Here is a 17,854-nt window from a genome sequence, read left to right as displayed (position 1 = left end):
CAGGGTTCAGTGTTGGGGCCGCAGCTGTTCACATTATATATTAATGATCTGGATGAAGGGACTGGGGGCATTCTAGTGAAGCTTGCTGACGATACAAAGTTAGGTGGACAGGCAGGTAGTACTGAGGAAGTGGGGAGGCTGCAGAAGGATCTAGACAGTTTGGAGGAGTGGTCCAGGAAATGGTTGATGGAATTCAATGTGAGCAAATGCGAGGTCTTGCACTTTGGAAAAAAGAATAGAAGCATGGATTACTTTCTAAACGGTGAGAAAATTCGTAAAGCCAAAGTAAAGAGGGATCTGGGAGTGCTAGTTGAGGATTCTCTAAAGGTAAACATGCAGGTTGAGTCCGTGATTAAGAAAGCGAATGCAATGTTGTCAATTATCTCAAGGGGGTTGGAATATAAAAGCACTGTTGTGCTACTGAGACTTTATAAAGCTCTGGGTAGGCCCCATTGGAGTACTGTGTCCAGTTCTGGTCCCCATACCTAAGGAAGGACTTACTGGCACTGGAGCGTGTCCAGCGGAGATTCACACAGTTGATCCCTGGAATGGTAGGTCTAACGTACGAGGAACGGCTGAGGATCCTGGGATTGTATTCATTGGAGTTTAGAAGATTAAGGGGAGATCTAATAGAAACTTACAAGATAATACATGGCTTGGAAAGGGTGGACGCTAGGAAATTGTTTCCGTTAGGCGAGGAGACTAGGACCCGTGGACACAGCCTTAGAATTAGAGGGGGTAAATTCAGAACAGAAATGCGGAGACATTTCTTCAGCCAGAGAGTGGTGGGCCTGTGGAATTCATTGCCACAGAGTGCAGTGGAGGCAGGGACGCTAAATGTCTTCAAGGCAGAAATTGATAAATTCTTGATGTCACAAGGAATTAAGGGCTACGGGGAGAATGCGGGTGAGTGGAGTTGAAATGCCCATCAGCCATGATTGAATGGCAGAGTGGACTCGATGGGCCGAATGGCCTTGCTTCCGCTCCTATGTCTTATGGTCTTATTGGTCCATCTGATCAAGATCCTGTTGTATCCTGAAATAACCACCTTTACTGTCCACTACACCTCCAATTTTGATAACGTCTGCAAACTTACTAACCACACCTCCGGTGTTCGTATCCAAATCGTTTACATAAATGATGAAAAGCACTGGATCCAATATCTATCGTTGTGGCACAACGCTGGTCACAGGCCTCCAGTTTGAAAAAGGCACTCTACCATCACCCTTTGTCTTCCATCTTCAAGCCAGTCCTGAATCCAAATGGCTTGTTCTCCCTATATTCCATGTGAAGTAACCTTGCTAACCAGTCTGCCATGAGGAATTTTGTCGAATGCCTTACTGAAGTCCATATAGATTATGTCCACCACTCTGCCCTCATCAGTCCTCTTCGTTACTTCTTCAAAAAAACTCAGTCAAGTCAGTGAAGCACAATTTCCCACGTACAGAGCCACATTGATTTTCTTGATCAGTCGTTGCCTTTCCAAATATGTGCAAATCCTGTCCCTCAGGATTTTCTCCAACACAATGGGGTGGCATGGTGGCTGTGGTTAGCACTGCTGCCTCACACCACCAGCATCCCAGGTTCAATTCCAGCCTTGGGTGTCTGGCCGTGTGGAGTTTGCACATTCTCCCCGTGTCTGCGTGGGTTTTGTCTGGCTGCTTCGGTTTCCTCCCACAGTCCAAAGATGTGCAGGTCAGGTTGATTGGCCATGCTAAATTGCCCATAGTGTTAGCTGCATTAGCCAGAGGGAAATGGGTCTGTGTGGGTTGTTCTTTGGAGGGTCGGTGTGGACTTGTTGGGCGGAAGGGCCTGTTTCCACACTCTAGGGAATCTAATCTAATCTAAAAAAACTCACCTACCACTCAAGTCAGACTCATAGGTGTGATTAGTTCTCTGGTATTTCCTTACCATGTTTCTTAAATAGTGGCACCGCAGCATTCGCCAACCTCCGGTCTTCCGGCACCTCACCTGCGGCTATCAGTGATACAAATATCTTAGCACGGGGCTCAGTAGTGACTTTCCTAGCTTCCCATCAGGTTCGATGGTACTCCTGATCAGGTCCTGGAGATTTATCCACTTTATGCATTTTAAGGCATCCAGCATCTGTCTTAAAGTTAGTGCTGAATCAGCACAGACTTTAGGAAGCAATTTTTCCACACAAAGATATATGGTAACCTAAATTACTTCTCCAGTTCTCCTGGCTGTAGGAGGCTGTAGAAACTAAACTTCAATTTCCTTTCAGTGCGCAATTAGACTTTGAACTGTTGCTGTAAATTTACGTGCTGAATGGTCTAATCCAATTCCTGTTGCCTTGTATTAAAAATTGACACCTTCCTTCAGGGAAGGTGCAGTCTTTCATGCTGTCTTTGGACTGTAATATATTATAAAACATAGAAAAACAAGTTTCTGGAGATTGGTCGAGTATCATAGATAACTGTAGGGATGCCGGCATCATTAGCCAACATTAGTTTCCCACCCTTGATTACCTTTGAACCAAACAGTTTGCTAAGGCCATTTCATAGGTGAATTAGGAATGCCACATTGTTTTCGATCTGGAATCATATGTAAGTCAGACCAATTAAAAACAGCATATTTCCTTCCCTAAAGGACATCGGGGAATCAGGTTGAATCTTACAACAATCAGCACTTGCTACAGAGTCATTGTGTTAACCTTTATCAACCTGAAATATTATCTCAACCTGAAGCATTAACTTTATTTTCTGTTGAAAATTTTCAGTTATTTTTGTTTTGTTCCAGATTTTGAGCAGTATTTTTTTAAAATTGTTCGTAGTAGTTTGAGATTTGTTTATTGTCAACTGTCATGGCTTGTGTAAAGATTTGTAGCTCTGGTACCGGTTGTCATAGTTGTGAGTACGTTTGGTGAGCTGGGAAGTTGATTTGCCGACGTTTTGTTCCGTGTCTAGGTGATATCTTCGGTGCTTTGGAGTCTCCTGTGAAGCGTTGCTATAGTGTCTCTTCTGGAATTTATTTGGTTCCGTTCCTGCTGCTTCCGGTTGCTGGTCCCAGTTGTTCCAGCCACTACAACAAACAGTCAGAACAGGCAACTGGATGCAGCAGGAACAGAACCAAATAAATTCCAGAAGAGACAGCACAACAGCGCTTCACAGGAGGCTCCAAAGCACTGAAGATGTCACCTAGACCGGGGATGAAATGTCTGCAAATCAATTTCACAGCGCGGCGAACATACCTACAACTATGACAATTGTCATGTTTTTGGCTAGACTTTTTGTTGTACTTTACCCTCTAGTCAGTGTCTTGGGATAACCTTGAATCATGAAACAAGAGTTACAGCAATACATTTTTAAAAAGAGAAATGGAACATTTATTGTTCATCCATGCTAAACTTCTATTTCAGATTAATTTGTACAAAGCTATATCATTTCAATTCTTGGATCATTCTTTCAATTGTTTAAAATGTCAGTTTTTAAAAAGCATTACATAACTTCTAATTTGACATTGAATGTATTTTAGAAAACTATGACTGTATTAATGTTCTGTTTATGCATCTTCATGTATGGTTTGTTAAAGTTGACCAGATCTGTTGTTATATGAGAAGTAATGTTTTTTGATACATTTAACTTTTTTGTTTTAGAGACCTCATCAAAAAGCTTCTAGTTATTGACCGGACAAGACGATTAGGCAATATGAAGGTAAGCAATAGATGCATAAATAAAAAATGTGAAGTAACCTTAACATTTTTGAATTTTATCTGAAAATACAGAAGTTAGTGATTCCTAAACCATGTTCCACTATCCTGTAAGATGGTTGTTGTAAATCATTCATTATGTTTAATTATATGCAAGCATCAATACTTTTAGAGGAAACTGTAATTTCTAAATTGGTTGCCACATGATACTTGTACAGTTACTCTTTAATTTTACTTCGATTGATGAATGCTTTTTAGTACTGTTGAGCAAAGATCATTGGGATCAAATGATTTGAGTAAAGATCACTCTCACTCTCAAGTGTTGTTTCCCGTGTGTGCGTGCCCATCCTTCCCATCCCCATTCTCCAGTGCTACTTTCTGCGAGGAATGCTGTGTAAAGTCCTAGCTTCTTATCATAACACTGCTTAAACAGAATAGTTTCAGAGGGAAGCGAAGCTGAGTTGGAAAAGTTAAAATGTGAGAGCCTGGAAGGCAGAAGAAACGTAGACTAAAAAGGAAGAAGTGAGTTTCACAATCTTAATCAAGAAAACAATGATAGCAGCGAGGAGAAATTATATTTTAGAAGGATCAAAGAGGTCAAATGTGTAAAAGTAAAAACACAAAAGAGGCAAATGTGGTGCCTAGAAACCCTAAAATAGTCGCTGAGGTGTACACGATCAAATGTATTATCAACTGTTAGAGAAATATGAAAAAGGTATTAATAGTTGGGGATTTTAACTGTCTAAAAATTAAATGGAATAGTTTGAATCTGCAAGGTAGGGACAGAACACATTTCTTAAATTATGTCCAGAAGAGCTTTTTTGGTCAGTGGATAGAAGGCCCAACCAGGAACAGTTTTGGGCCTAATATTGAGAAAGGAACCCAAGCAGATGGAATGTTTGTCAGTAGGAAAACATTTTGGTTATAATAACTATAACTCAGTAAGACTCAGGGTAGGTATGGAAAAGACTATAAGACTTAGCAGCAAAATTGGATCATTGAATCTGCTGCACCGCTTAATGGAATTGATAATTCTCAATTCTATTTTCTTGCCTTTTCTCCTTAAGCCTTGATTCCCTTACTGATTAGAAATCTGTCAAATTCAGCCTCAAATGTATTTAACACTCAGCCTCTATTGCCCTCTAATAAGGAATGCCACAGAATTTGATGCAAAATTGAATTGTATAATTTTCGATGAGCTCAGCAGAATTGGTCTAAAAGAACAGAGTAACAAAAAGAAACTCATTGATTTCAACAAGCCTTGAAGTAATCTGAAAGATTTTTCATCTTGAGGCAATGAATGGAAACTTGAGCTAGGCCAAGTAATCAGTCTTGATGGTGAGTATGTGGACTGTGTTCCAAATATGTCATCTCGCTAGTTCCAGAAGTTGACTGGTTGTGCATATGCACAATGAGACTGAAAGATTGGCATTTGCTAGTGGCACAATAATAGCTAGCTTTTTTTTTAAAAGTGAAGCCTAATTTGTCATGCAAGTAATTTCCAAGGTATAAATTAAGTATGTATCGTAGTTGTGTATTGGTGGAAAACCTTAATGCAAAATCACAAGAGTTTTCACTGTGATTTAAGAAGTTATTGTATGTTTTTTAAAAAGCCTATTGCGTGTAATTGTCAAATCAACCTTGTTCAATGATGTAGATCATCTTTTAACAGTAGGCTTTTCTGTTCCTGTAATTAATTTGATGATGAGTATAATTCTTTTCCAAGAAGTACACAAATAGTGAATGCATGGAGCAAATCTAATCATGCAGTTTGAATTGTTGCCAATGATAATTGACCACAATAAAACTTCATGATGAGTATAATACACTACACGGTGTCTTATAATTTATAATTTCCGTCCTTCAGATTATAATGAGTAATATTTTATTAATGCATTTTTATCATAGAGGAACAGTATTATGCCTTGAGCTGAAGATGACTTGTTTTAACCCTTAATAGAACTTTTTGTTATTCATTCATAAATTTTACCTTTGTTAGTTGGGCCAATGTTCATTGGTTATCCCTAGCTACCCTTGAGAAACTGATGGTGATTAGCCTCCTTAAACTACTTTAGTCCATTTTGGTATTATTCCCCCCAGGATGTTCAAAGTAAAGGAACTGCAGGATTTTGATCCAGCAACACTGAAGGAACATATAAAAATCTGAGCAGGAGTAGGCCATTTGGTCGATTTTAAACCTGCTCTGTCATTTAACATGATCATGGCTGATCTTTTTTTATTCTCTTGAGGGGCCAACATTTATTGCTCATCCCGAATTTCCCTTGAGAAGGTAGTTGTGAGCTGCCTCCTTGAACCACCTGCAGTCTGTGTGCTATCTCAATACAATACTCCTTTTATGTCCATATACCCCTTGACTCATTTGACTTGTAGGTATCTATGTTTTATCTATCTTAGTCTACTGCTACCTAGGTACCAAGTCCAGGGGAAACCTCGTCTCTTAATCCAGTCTGGTCAGAATTTTATACATTAGAATCAGATTTCCTCTCCTTGGTGAACCTTTGCACTTTCTCTAAGACAAGAATGTTTTCTTAGGTAAGGAGACCAGGACAGGATATGACTTAATCACGGCACAGTGGCTCAACAGTTAGCACTGTTGCTTTGCAACGCCAGGGACCCAGGTTCCATTCCACCCTAGGATGACTGTCTGTGTGGAATTTGCATATTCTCCCTATGGCTGCATGGGTTTCCTCCAGATGCAGTGGTTTTCTCCCACAGTCCAAAGATGTGCAGGTTAGGTGGATTGGTAATGCTTAATCACCTGTAGTGTCCAGGGATGTGCAGGCCAGCTGGATTAGCCATGGGTAATGCAAAGAAAGGGTAAGGGGTCTGGGTCTTGTTAGTATGCTCTTCAGAGGGTTGCTGTGGACTCAGTGGGTTGAATGGCCTGCTTCCAAAGTATAGGGATTCTGTTCTGAGATTCTGTGAACTGAGTCAGTAGTATTATCAAGCCTATTTTCATGATGGACATCGAAGTCCTCTGCACAGAGTACATGCTGCACTCTACCACCCTCAATGCTTTGTCCATGTGGTGTTCAACATGAAGGGTCACTGATTAATCAGCTGAAGTGTGGTGTGTAGGGGTTGGAGGTGGAACGAGGTAAACAGTAGGAGTTTTCTTTTTCCATGCTTGACCTAATACCATGAAATTTCATGGGGTCTGCATTCATGTTGCAGATTCCCAGAGCAACTCCCTCCTGATTGCATACGACTGTGCTGGCATCTTGGCTGCCCTATAAGCAGGACAGACCTAGGCATGGTAATAGTGTTGCCTCAATTGTTTGTGTGACATGTAATTCCGTGAGTGTGACTATCAGATTGTTGTTCTAATCTGAGAAGCCCTCCCAATTTTGGCAGGAGCCGCCAGCTGTTGGAAAGGAGGATTTTACAGGGGCAGAACAGCTGAGTCTGCTGTTGTCATTTCTGCTGCCTAGGTTATGCTTGGTCATCCGTCTGGTTCATTTCATTTTTGATGCAGAATGATAAAGCTAAATGGTTTGTCAGGACACTTAAAACCGTATGACTCAATTTCTCGAGTCACATATTTGCCAAACCAGGCAAGAATAGATGATTTATCTTCTGTAAAGCTGAGTTTTTAATGACAACCCATCTTTATTAGAATTGTTGCCCTATAATGTGTGCTGTCTTAAAAGAAATCTTGAGGTTTTGAATTTTGCAACAGATTGACTTAACTGCTTATCTCCCTTAAGGCACTATTATTAACAGCTTTACCCTTAAACTGTAGCCTCAGTTTATAATGATTCTTGCCCATTCAGAGATTATGGCCAACCAGACAGGACAGAATTTCATAGTTTACTTAGGTTGACCAAATCCCAGCTTATTATAGTTGTCATTATTTTTGTGGAGTCATGTATTTACAAGCCGTTGTGTTTTATCCTCGAAGCAGCTGCAAATCATTTAAGTTTAATGTAACAAGTGGACGGTCAAATTACTAGTCAGCTGTCAATTTTATGCTTAATCACTCACTCTTCACATGAGCAAAATTAATGAGAATGTGAAGTTTCAATTAAACTTGCATACAGGTCACATTACTGAGTAGCTACATTACAGGGTTGCATTTATTAGCAGATATCCCAGGGTAACACTTGATTTTAATTAAAACGGCGACACTAGAGTTACTGTACATAAGTTAACAGAATTACTTGAGAGCAATGATGGATGTCTTTAGTTCAGCTGAAATAAGTTGACACCATAGTTAACATTTAATTTTGGGTTAGGATGATACTAATAAGTTGACTGAATATTTCAATTTTTTAAAAATAAAACTGATAATTCAGTTAGGTGCAACTTTTGTTCAAACCATTTGGTAGTTTTTATTTGACATAGCTTTCGAATTTGACATGTTAATTCCCGTAACAATTTGGAAATATTTATTTTCTGTTAGAAAATTAAACCACAGGTGCAGATACGCCTTGATTTGTAATTTTTCCTTGGATGCATAACATTAGAAACCTGCCAAACAGGACATCCACTCCACATGACTGACTATGGCCTGATTTTCATCAACACATTACCATTCAACCATCCCTGTGCAGCAATTAGCTGAAGGTGCAACAGCTGAATCTTAGTACGTTGAGTTTTTCAAGTTCTGTTTTGTACATCAGAAGAGTACTTCCAAATTATATTTACAATATGTTTTGTACATCTGTTCCATTCTCTCAATTTAGCTGATTGCAGTGCTTGTTGACTGGATATTAGTGAGGCTTCCAGATTTACCTGTTATCTTTTAACTGAACCCATATAACAGTAATTAGCAATTCCAAGAGTTTGTAAGTTTGTGCTTGTGGAAGATTTAGAGTGAGTAGTTTTATGTTCTTTATTGTAAGCAATAGAAATATTGCCTTAGTCAGTTGTCGACTGGAATGATATGTGGAATGATTCTGAACTGCTGCTTTTTTATCCCATTATAAAGTAGTTGACACATTGAGTGATTGTTGATTTAGTTTATGCCAATTTAACTAATTAATTTGATGGTGATCATGGTTGGGTTAACCAGTGAGAGATCTGTATGTAGCCAAAAGCAAAGCAATGGGAATAAGTCTTCACATGCCAAGTTTGATGAAATTGGGTGGCAGGAGTCCCAATCTTCAATCTTTCTTCATACAGTATATCCTGTTGAATTTTTATTTCAGATATTTATCTACATCTCTTAAAACTAGAATATCGATATTATATCCGCCATTGTTTCTAGTAGGATATTCCTCTTCCTGACAGCCTTTGTGTTGAAAAGAAATTCTTGTCAGTTTCTTTTTTTTCCGCTCTTAAAATTTACCTTTTCCGTAAATCAAATAACAAAAATAGTTATTGCTTATTTAGTTCACTAAAATCGCTGCTGTGTTTCAATGTCACTAGAATGTATGCCAATATGGTCCATTTTCCAGAACTTCTCATCTGTCATTATGTTACTTAATTGCTATACCTTATCCTCATCCTTTTCTGTTTCCACCATCTCCTTCAAAGATTGAAAACAATTTGCATCTTGTGATGTTTTGGCTCAGGTAGTTGCCCTTGTCAGAGGGTATAGCATTCATTTCCCTTGAGGGCAAATGCTAGGCTGCCTTTTAAGTGTAGGACAGAGAATGCTTGTTCATAAACTGTATCCCAAACTATTAACTTCTGAATGAAATGTATCTTTACATGTAAATGAATCAACGCTTCGGGCATCCTGAGCGAATTACCACTCATTCATTACAATAATGTTTCTGTACACTTGTTTTGCATATACTGTCTTTGGAGTGCAAGCTATGTCCACTGGTTTAACTGCTGTGGACAGAACGAAATGGTTCATTCTATTCACTGTGCCCCTTTCCTTCACTGCTGTGCTCGGCCATCAGAGTACATCACCCACCTGATCATTTTTCTCGTGAAGATGTTTTGCTATATAGTGCCATAAGGGCATGCCTGTTGTCAATAATGGCTGATTAGGAATCTCTCTCATTGTCACTGCCTGATGTGGGCATGTGGAAGGATTAGCAGACTGATTATCAAACCTCTTGGTTGCTCCATGAACATCCTTGTATGTATGTTCATGGAGCATATGTTCAACTATACTTGAATGTATAGTTTCTAACCCAGTGGCAGAAGTGCTGCTAGCTGAACCACAGACCCCTTTTAAACTCTAATAGTCCTACAGTCAAGAATTTATATAACTTCTCAAACCTTATAGTGAGAATATGTCCAACATATTCAGTTGATGCTATTCCAATTCTTCCATTCGGACATTGATTCTGAGACAAAAGTAGAAATTACTGGAAAAGCTCAAAGTCTGGGAGGATCTGAGAGAAATCAGAGTTAATGCTTTGGGTTGAGTGACCCTTAATTCTTCTGGTTTTTACTTTGCATATTAGTGGTGTTTATCTTAGAGTTATAGTGCTATACAGCAGGGAAACATACCCTTCGGTCCAACTCATCCATGAGGCCCGGACATCCCGATCAGTTGAGTCCCATTTAATAGCATTTCATCCATATCCTTCTAAACTTTTTTTATTCATATACCCATCCAGGAAACAAGAAATACAAATTACAATTGTCATCTATAAGAAATAAGACTTCAGCTTGTAAAAATAGTTATTGATGGCCAGAAAAGTTATTCAGTAATAATTATCCAGCAAGAAAGCTGGATAATTATTTATTTGCATGTCAGTTTAAATCTATGCAATCTCGTTCTTTTTTATTCTTCTACATAGAACAGATTCTCCCTGTTTGCTCTAACTAGCCTACTCATGCACCAAATCTAACTATTTCATCTTTAGTGCAGATGTAATTGTTAAGTATTCCAAAATTGATGCTCTTACAGCAATTTCAGTATCACATCTATTGCTAGTGACTACGATGACTTGTTCACTGGAGGAGTAGAGTTTCAGATGGAATATTCTAATTGGATTCTAAGGTTTACCTATGCATGTGTGAATAGCAGCAGCTGATGTCAAATTTGTCTTGTAATGACAAGAAGTTCTGCTGGCTGCACTACACTGGCCCATCATACCTGCTCTGGTTCTGTTACCGAGCACCAGTCTCCTGCCTTTTTCCCATATCCTTGCACACCATTTCTAATCAGATAATCATCCCCTGGCCTCCGATGCCTCAATTGGACCTGTCTCCACCATATTTCCAGGCAGTGCATTCCATGCTCTAAGTATTTGCTATCTGAAAATGTTTTTTTCTCACATTATCCTTGTTTTATTTGCATGTCAGTTTAAATCTATGCAATCTCGTTCTTTTTTTATTCTTCTACAAAGAACAGATTCTCCCTGTTTGCTCTAACCAGCCTACTCATGATTTTAAAAAACCTTTATCAAATCACCTGTCAGCTTTCCTCTCTCCAAGGAGAGCAGGCTCAACTTCTTCAATCTATCCTCATAACTGAAGTTTCTCATTCCCGAGACCATTCTTGTAAAATGTTTCTGCACACTCCAATGTATTCACACCTTTCTTGTAATGTGGTGGCCACAACAATACACCATACTCTAGCTAAATTCTAACAAGCATCTTGTACAAGTTCAACATCACCTCCCTGTTCTTGTACTCTAAGTCCCTATTAATAAAGCCAAGAACACTGCTTGCTTTATGCGCTGCTCTCTCCACCTGTCCTGCCAGCTTCAATGATATGTGCACATTCACACCCAGGTGCCTGTGCTACTGCACCCGCTTTAGTACTTTATAGTTATTTTTCTTACTACGTACTTGAAATTTATTTAGAAATGAGTACAAACTTTTTCTGGTATCCTGAGGAAAGGTAAGAAGGTTTGTGCTTAGTTTAGTTTGTGACATGACTGACATGCAAACAAGGAATAAGAGTAGGCCACTTGGCCCTTTGATCCTACTCTATTGTTCGAAAAGGTCATGGCTGATCTGATTTTAACCTCAACTCTATGTTCTAGCATATTTCTGATAATCTTTAATTCCCTTTGTAATCAAGAATATGTTTACTTCCACCTTAAAAATATTTAATTATTCTGCGTCCACTGACTTTTCAGGATGGGAATTCCATAGACTTCCAACTCTCTGAGATAAAAGCTTCCTCATCTCTGTTTTAAATGGGTGCTCCATTTTTTAAAAAAATTTGATCCCTAGTTCTAGATTTTCTCACATTAGGAAGGATCTTGTATGTTTCAATTAAGTAACCTTTGACTCCTCCGAACTCCAGAGGATACAGACCTAGCCTGTCTAGCCTTTTTTCATAAGACAATCTGCTCATTCCAGTTAGTAGACTTGTAAGCCTTCTCTGAACTGCTTGCAACATATTAACATTCTTCCATAAGTACAGTGAAAAGAACTGTGCACAGAACTCTGGATGCGGTCTCACCAATGCCCTGTATAACTGAAACATAACCTCCCTACTCTTGCATTCAGTTCCCCTCACAATAACTGGTGACATTCTGTTAGCTTTCCTGCTTACTTACTGCATCTTCTGAATAACCTTCTCTGATTCATATTCATATGCTATAACATCCAGATCTCTCTGCATCCCAGAGCTCTACAACCTTGCACCATTTCGAGAATATGCATTCTTTTATTCTTTCTGTCAAAATTTATAACTTCCCAGTTTCCCATCGTGTACTTGGTTTGCTAGATTTTTGTCCACTCAGTTAACCTCTCTACAGTTCCTTTTTATAAACACTCTACTCTCTACAATTCTCTTTCCTACCTATCTTTGCCATCAGCAAATTTAGCTATCATACTTTTGATCCTTTCATCCAAATCATTGATATAAATTGTACAAGTCAGGGCACAACACCGAGTAGAACCACTCATTGAAAGTAGAACCTTCAACAATGCAGCATTCCTTCAGTACTGTCCAGTAACTGTTGTTTGTCACCTGGTACTGGAATGGGTCTTGAACCTGAAACTTTTTGAATCTAGCATAAGAGCTACCATTGAGCCATGCTGACATTTGGAAATTCTGTGTTATATTAAAATGCCAGCTAGTATTATTAGTTTTTTGTGTTGAAGACAATTTCTAGTTACTTGGCACTTTGAGCACTAAAACAAAGGACTCTACCTGCTTTTGTGACGCTTACAATGCAACTTCAAATGCCCACAAGATGGGTTTGGATGAACGCATCCTATCATCCCATTTGATCAATTGTTTCTACCGTAAGTCTGCTGTCTCCTCGTGACACGTTATAGCTTTTTATTAAATAATCATGATATCTTTCCCTCATCTGCTTTCCCAAGCCATCCATTCCAGCTGTTTGTTTGCTTTTTGCACAAAAAAAGTGACTCTTGTTATAAATTTGACATTTGAAACCTTTTTCTTCTAGTATCGTAGAATGTTTGCAAATATTTTAGACTTTTCTTAATCACATCAGATGTGTTATTCGGCTGTACATTCTGAGGGTGAAGTCCTTAACAAGATGTTTCCTGTAGTTCAACAATGCAAAACTAAATTTATGACATACAGAATTTATCCACTGTGCAGTGAGTACACAGTAATGGGCTAGTAATGACGATAGCATTACAGTAAGTTCTCTCGTTTTTAATCCTGGTGTAGATGTAATCCTTATTGGGTAAGAATTATAAAACTTCTTTCCATTATTTTTCAGAATGGAGCAGATGACATTAAGCGACACAGATGGTTTAAATACGTGGACTGGGAATCAGTGCCTCTAAGAAAACTAAAGGTGAGTTAGGAACAGTGGTTACTTCCAAAATATACAACTTTGTTAATTTTGGATTTAACACACTAGTCAAGTAAAGTGACACTCCACTAAATAGTTTACTATTGTGTACCAATTATGGAAGGGTGTCTCAAGTATTTAGCATGCTTTTGCAGTGTTTTATTTAGGAACAGAATGTGAAAAATTCATTCTTGTTGTGTATGTACTTTAGAATATCCTGTTTAACAGGGAGGCAAGCTTTCCACTTATTCCAGTATGATCTTTTCTCCAACGAACACATGTTCAGCTATGTAAGTCTGCTAATAAACTTTCATCTTTGATGTACTGGAAAGCATTCAGTAATGTAAACTGATAATTTACACAATCTATCCCCAGTTTCTTAAATGTATCTCTAACGTTTGCAAGGTTAAGTTTTTTACACATTAAAATTCAGTTGTGAAGAATGAGAATTTGCTAGACCTTTGCAATATTCCCTGTTGAATTGAATTTTTAATGACTAGTGAATACAGTAAAATAGAAATTTATTGTCACAGGTATTTCTTACATGAAAAATACAGTGAAAAGTTTTATAAATTGCCCCACTATGATGCTTATTTGTCCCACCATGGCACCTACTATACACTTTTCCATCTTTCAACAAAGTTTTAGTTTTCCAACCCCAGCCTGCCCCACTTCCTCCACAACCAGCTTTGCTCAATTCCATCCCCAGGTCCAATCCCTCCACCTCCAGCCAATAGCCGATATAATAACATTCCAAAACTTCCGTTATAATCAATAACCAAACAGTGTTCTCTCCTTAGGCCATCTGCCCTCCAAACTACAGAAGCCACTCTGCATTCAAGCTTCAATACCACTCAATATCTCCCACCACATTGCGCATCCCCCCCCTCACACACACACACACACACACACACACACACACACCGCCCTATCCCCAGAGAGCATTGTAAGCTCCACCCCCAAGCCGAGCACCAGCAAATCCCAGAAATGACCCACATTGTGACGGTTACGCTGGATGCCATGGTTTTCCAACCAGAGCTACCTGAATCTTTGTCTTCTGACATGAAGTGCCAGAAGAGACACATTCACCTGGTTATGGTTAGAAGGTCATGGCATCCTGTGTAACTGTCGCAGTGTGATTTGAAGATCAATAATCACACAAGTGCTGTCTTTTTTCCACTGTTGCTAATATCTGCTGTATAATTAAGTCACCTTTAAAGTGTGCACATTTGTTGTTGAACTATTACCTTTCATTGAACTACTTACACTTAACTAGAGCCTTTTAAAGGTAGGAAATGTCCTAAGGTGCTTCAATGAAGAAGGGAAATTGATACTAGAAAATAATTGGAGAAATGGTTAAAAAAAAAAGTAGCACTGTATGTGTGAAGAATTTAAGTTGAAGGGATTTTCTTTATGTATTACTGAGCTACTAACCCACAGAAAATCAATCCTTCCATGGCAGTTGAGAATATAACGCCAGCAGAATTACCCGAAACTGTATAGCTGTTGGATTATTTCAGAAAATGAACTGGTGTGCTCATGTACTTTAGGATTAGGCAATCTGTTGCCTTTCCTTGATTTGATCAATGCCAGTCCCATTCAAATTGCAAACTCCATTTGAAGTGGCCAAGGAAGGCTCTGAGCTGTTAGAGGTGAACAAAGCATGGTGTTCATTCCAGTTAAGTCTGCATCTTGTGTATGAATAATAAACAACATTACTGACCTCTAGAACAAAAACAGTCTCTTCATAATAATTAACATGCCTAGGCAGTAATCAGCAGGATTCTAAGGTCAGTTTTGCTATTTGGAATGCATTTTAGATGGTGATCATCTTAGATATCAGTTGCAGTGAGTTTTCTGAAAACTATGCACTGGAATTTTCAGTTAAATTTCTTTGTTTCTCGGGGCTTTAAATTACATTGGCAGACATTCTGTTATATGGTATTCCTGATTTTTTAACTATAAACATGAGGTTATGAAAGTAAATAAGCTATTAAATGGGCATTACAATCCTGAAAAATTATAAGCCATCTGTCTACTGTATATTTTTAAATGCTAATTGAATTAACCTGCCAGGTTGACTCTTTATTGCCATACAGTAGTATTTGTATAAAGCAGTTGATCTGTAAAACCAGCATCCATCGGGCCAACTTTTAAAATGAAACAATTATCTTCCATTTGAATCCCTTCTACCTTTATGCAGTTTGATGGTTTAATTTTCCTTTAGAGAAATGTGCTTTCCTGCAGCCAAATAAGGTATTCTATGGATTATGTGCAGCCATTGCCCACCCAGACACATTGCTACATGTGCATGTAATTCCTTTTTTTTTAGTTCAGATTGGCTTTCTAATAGTGAAAATTTGGACTGCTGCCCATTGATGTGCATACTTCAAAACTTAGCTTTCAATAATGATCAGCTTTGCATGTTTCTAAGTCTGATGTTAGAGACTAAAGGATTGCTTGGCATCTTTGTAGTAATTTGTTTTCTACGCTCATTTCCTATCATTTGTTTGTTAAATAAACAGGACATTTAAATATAAATGCACACTCTTCCTAAATCATAAGCATGCTGTCTTGAATTTATGTCCCATAATATTTAAGCTCATAATTGTTTTTACCCATTTACCTTTCTTTGCATCTTGATACAGTTTTGAATGATTGTGATTCTTTTTGTAACAATAATGTTGGTAGTAAAGTTATCTCCAATATAAGTAACTAGTTGAAAGTGACGGATGAGGTGTAAATGTGTTGAAGATCCTAATTGTAGCAGAGAAAATGAAGATTGCTTCTGTCATGCTCTGTTGCTAATATCCTGATATATCAAAGATTTTAAACAGAGGCTGTGTAGAAGATGAGAATTTTTTTATAGACAAGGATTTGAGGAGAAAATTGTCATTGAGTCATAGACTACCTTATTCATTTGCAAGTAGTTTAATTTAGAGAGAAAGGGTAAAGACCAGACTACAAAGGCTCAGATGCATCAAAAACATCTGCAGTAAAACATACTGAGGGAAAAGCAATCTAAAAGCTTCTAACTTTCAGCCTTTCTCTCAAGGAAGTTGAATGTAAGGAACTGATGTTTCAATTGTTAAGCACCATGGTCCAGGCGCAATTTGGCGTGTTGTATTCAGTAAAGTAAAATAAAGGACCGTGAATGCTGATGATCTGTAACACAAGAACAGAAATTGCTCAGCAGGCTTAGCAGCATCCGCAAAAAACGGATATCCTCGCAATTTCATCAACAGATGCCTAAGGGAGAGACAACAGAACGAGGACATGCCGCAACCCAAAGGACTAGCCACACTACCATACATCAAGAACATCTCTGAAATGACAGCCAGACTACTGCGACCACTAGGACTTATAACAGCACACAAACCAACAGCCACTCTCAGACAACAACTCACCAAAACGAAGGACCCGATACCCAGCATCAGCAAAACTAATGTAGTGTACAAAATCCCATGCAAGGACTGCACAAAACACTATATAGGACAAACAGGAAGACAGCTAACGATCCGCATCCACGAACATCAACTAGCCACGAAACTACATGACCAGCTATCCCTAGTAGCCACACACGCAGACGACAAACAACATGAATTTGACTGGGACAACACTACCATTATAGGGCAAGCGAAACAAAGAACAGCCAGGGAATTCCTAGAAGCTTGGCACTCATCCACAAACTCCATCAACAAACACATAGACCTGGACCCAATATACCGGCCACTACAGCGGACAGCTGAAACTGACAACCGGAAGCGGCAGGGACAGGCCACTATAAATGCCGGAGGAAACACCACAGAAGCGCTTCACAGGAGGCTCCCAAGCACTGAGGATGTCACCTAGACAGGGGACGAAACGTTTGCAACAAAAACTTCCAGCTCGGCGAACAGAACCACAGCAACAGCAGCATCTTTGAAGAGAGAAACAGAATTAACATTTTCACTGGTCTCAATGTTTAGGTTGGATTCCAGCCTTGAGTGATTCTCTGTGGAGTTTGCATGTTCTCCCTATGTCTGTTTGAGTTTCCACCAGGTATTCTGGTTTCCTCAGTTCAAAGATTGGGTGGATTGGCCATGCTAAATTGTCCCATATTGTCTGCATCTAGGAGTATAAAGGCTAAGTGGATTAGCTATGGTAAATATGGGGTTACAAGAGTAAGATGATGGGCTGGGTCTTGGTGGGATGCTGTTTGGAGGGTCAGTTCCGACTTGATCGGCTAGTTGGCCTATTTCCCCACTGTATGGATTCTATGATTCCAAATGCTGCCAGGCCTGCTGAGTTGTTCCAGCACTTTACTTTTGTGTGCTGTATTCAGTTTTGGGCATCAGCTCTTTAGAAAGATTTATTCATCTTGAATGGAATGAAGCACAGATTCACCTAAATGATGCCAGCAGTTCATGAGTTAAATTGAGGATAGTGCAGGCTTGGTTGTATTTCCTTGAGTTTAGAAGATTAATAGATGTTTTATTGTACATTATATGTAAGCACGTGATAAGATGTATGTGAGGGACTTTAA

The 17,854-nt window shown here is 38.9% G+C and overlaps 1 protein-coding gene across 1 annotated transcript in view; it reads left to right on the top strand.

The window, feature by feature from the left end:
- prkx (protein kinase X-linked) overlaps positions 1–17,854 on the top strand; it is a 131,621-nt gene that overhangs the window by 107,276 nt on the left and 6,491 nt on the right. Inside the window, exons 6-7 of the mRNA XM_087988399.1 lie at positions 3,617–3,674; positions 13,255–13,332. Of these exons, the coding sequence (XP_087844525.1) occupies positions 3,617–3,674; positions 13,255–13,332 (136 nt within the window). The remainder of the gene's footprint in view (positions 1–3,616; positions 3,675–13,254; positions 13,333–17,854) is intronic.

Source organism: Chiloscyllium plagiosum, unplaced genomic scaffold (genome assembly GCF_037043375.1).
Source record: "Chiloscyllium plagiosum isolate Xiang-an unplaced genomic scaffold, Cpla_swu_hap1 HiC_scaffold_6, whole genome shotgun sequence".
Lineage (NCBI taxonomy): Eukaryota > Metazoa > Chordata > Chondrichthyes > Orectolobiformes > Hemiscylliidae > Chiloscyllium > Chiloscyllium plagiosum.
The sequence above is the reverse complement of the archived record's forward strand: the minus strand, read 5'-3'. Positions and strand labels throughout refer to the sequence as shown.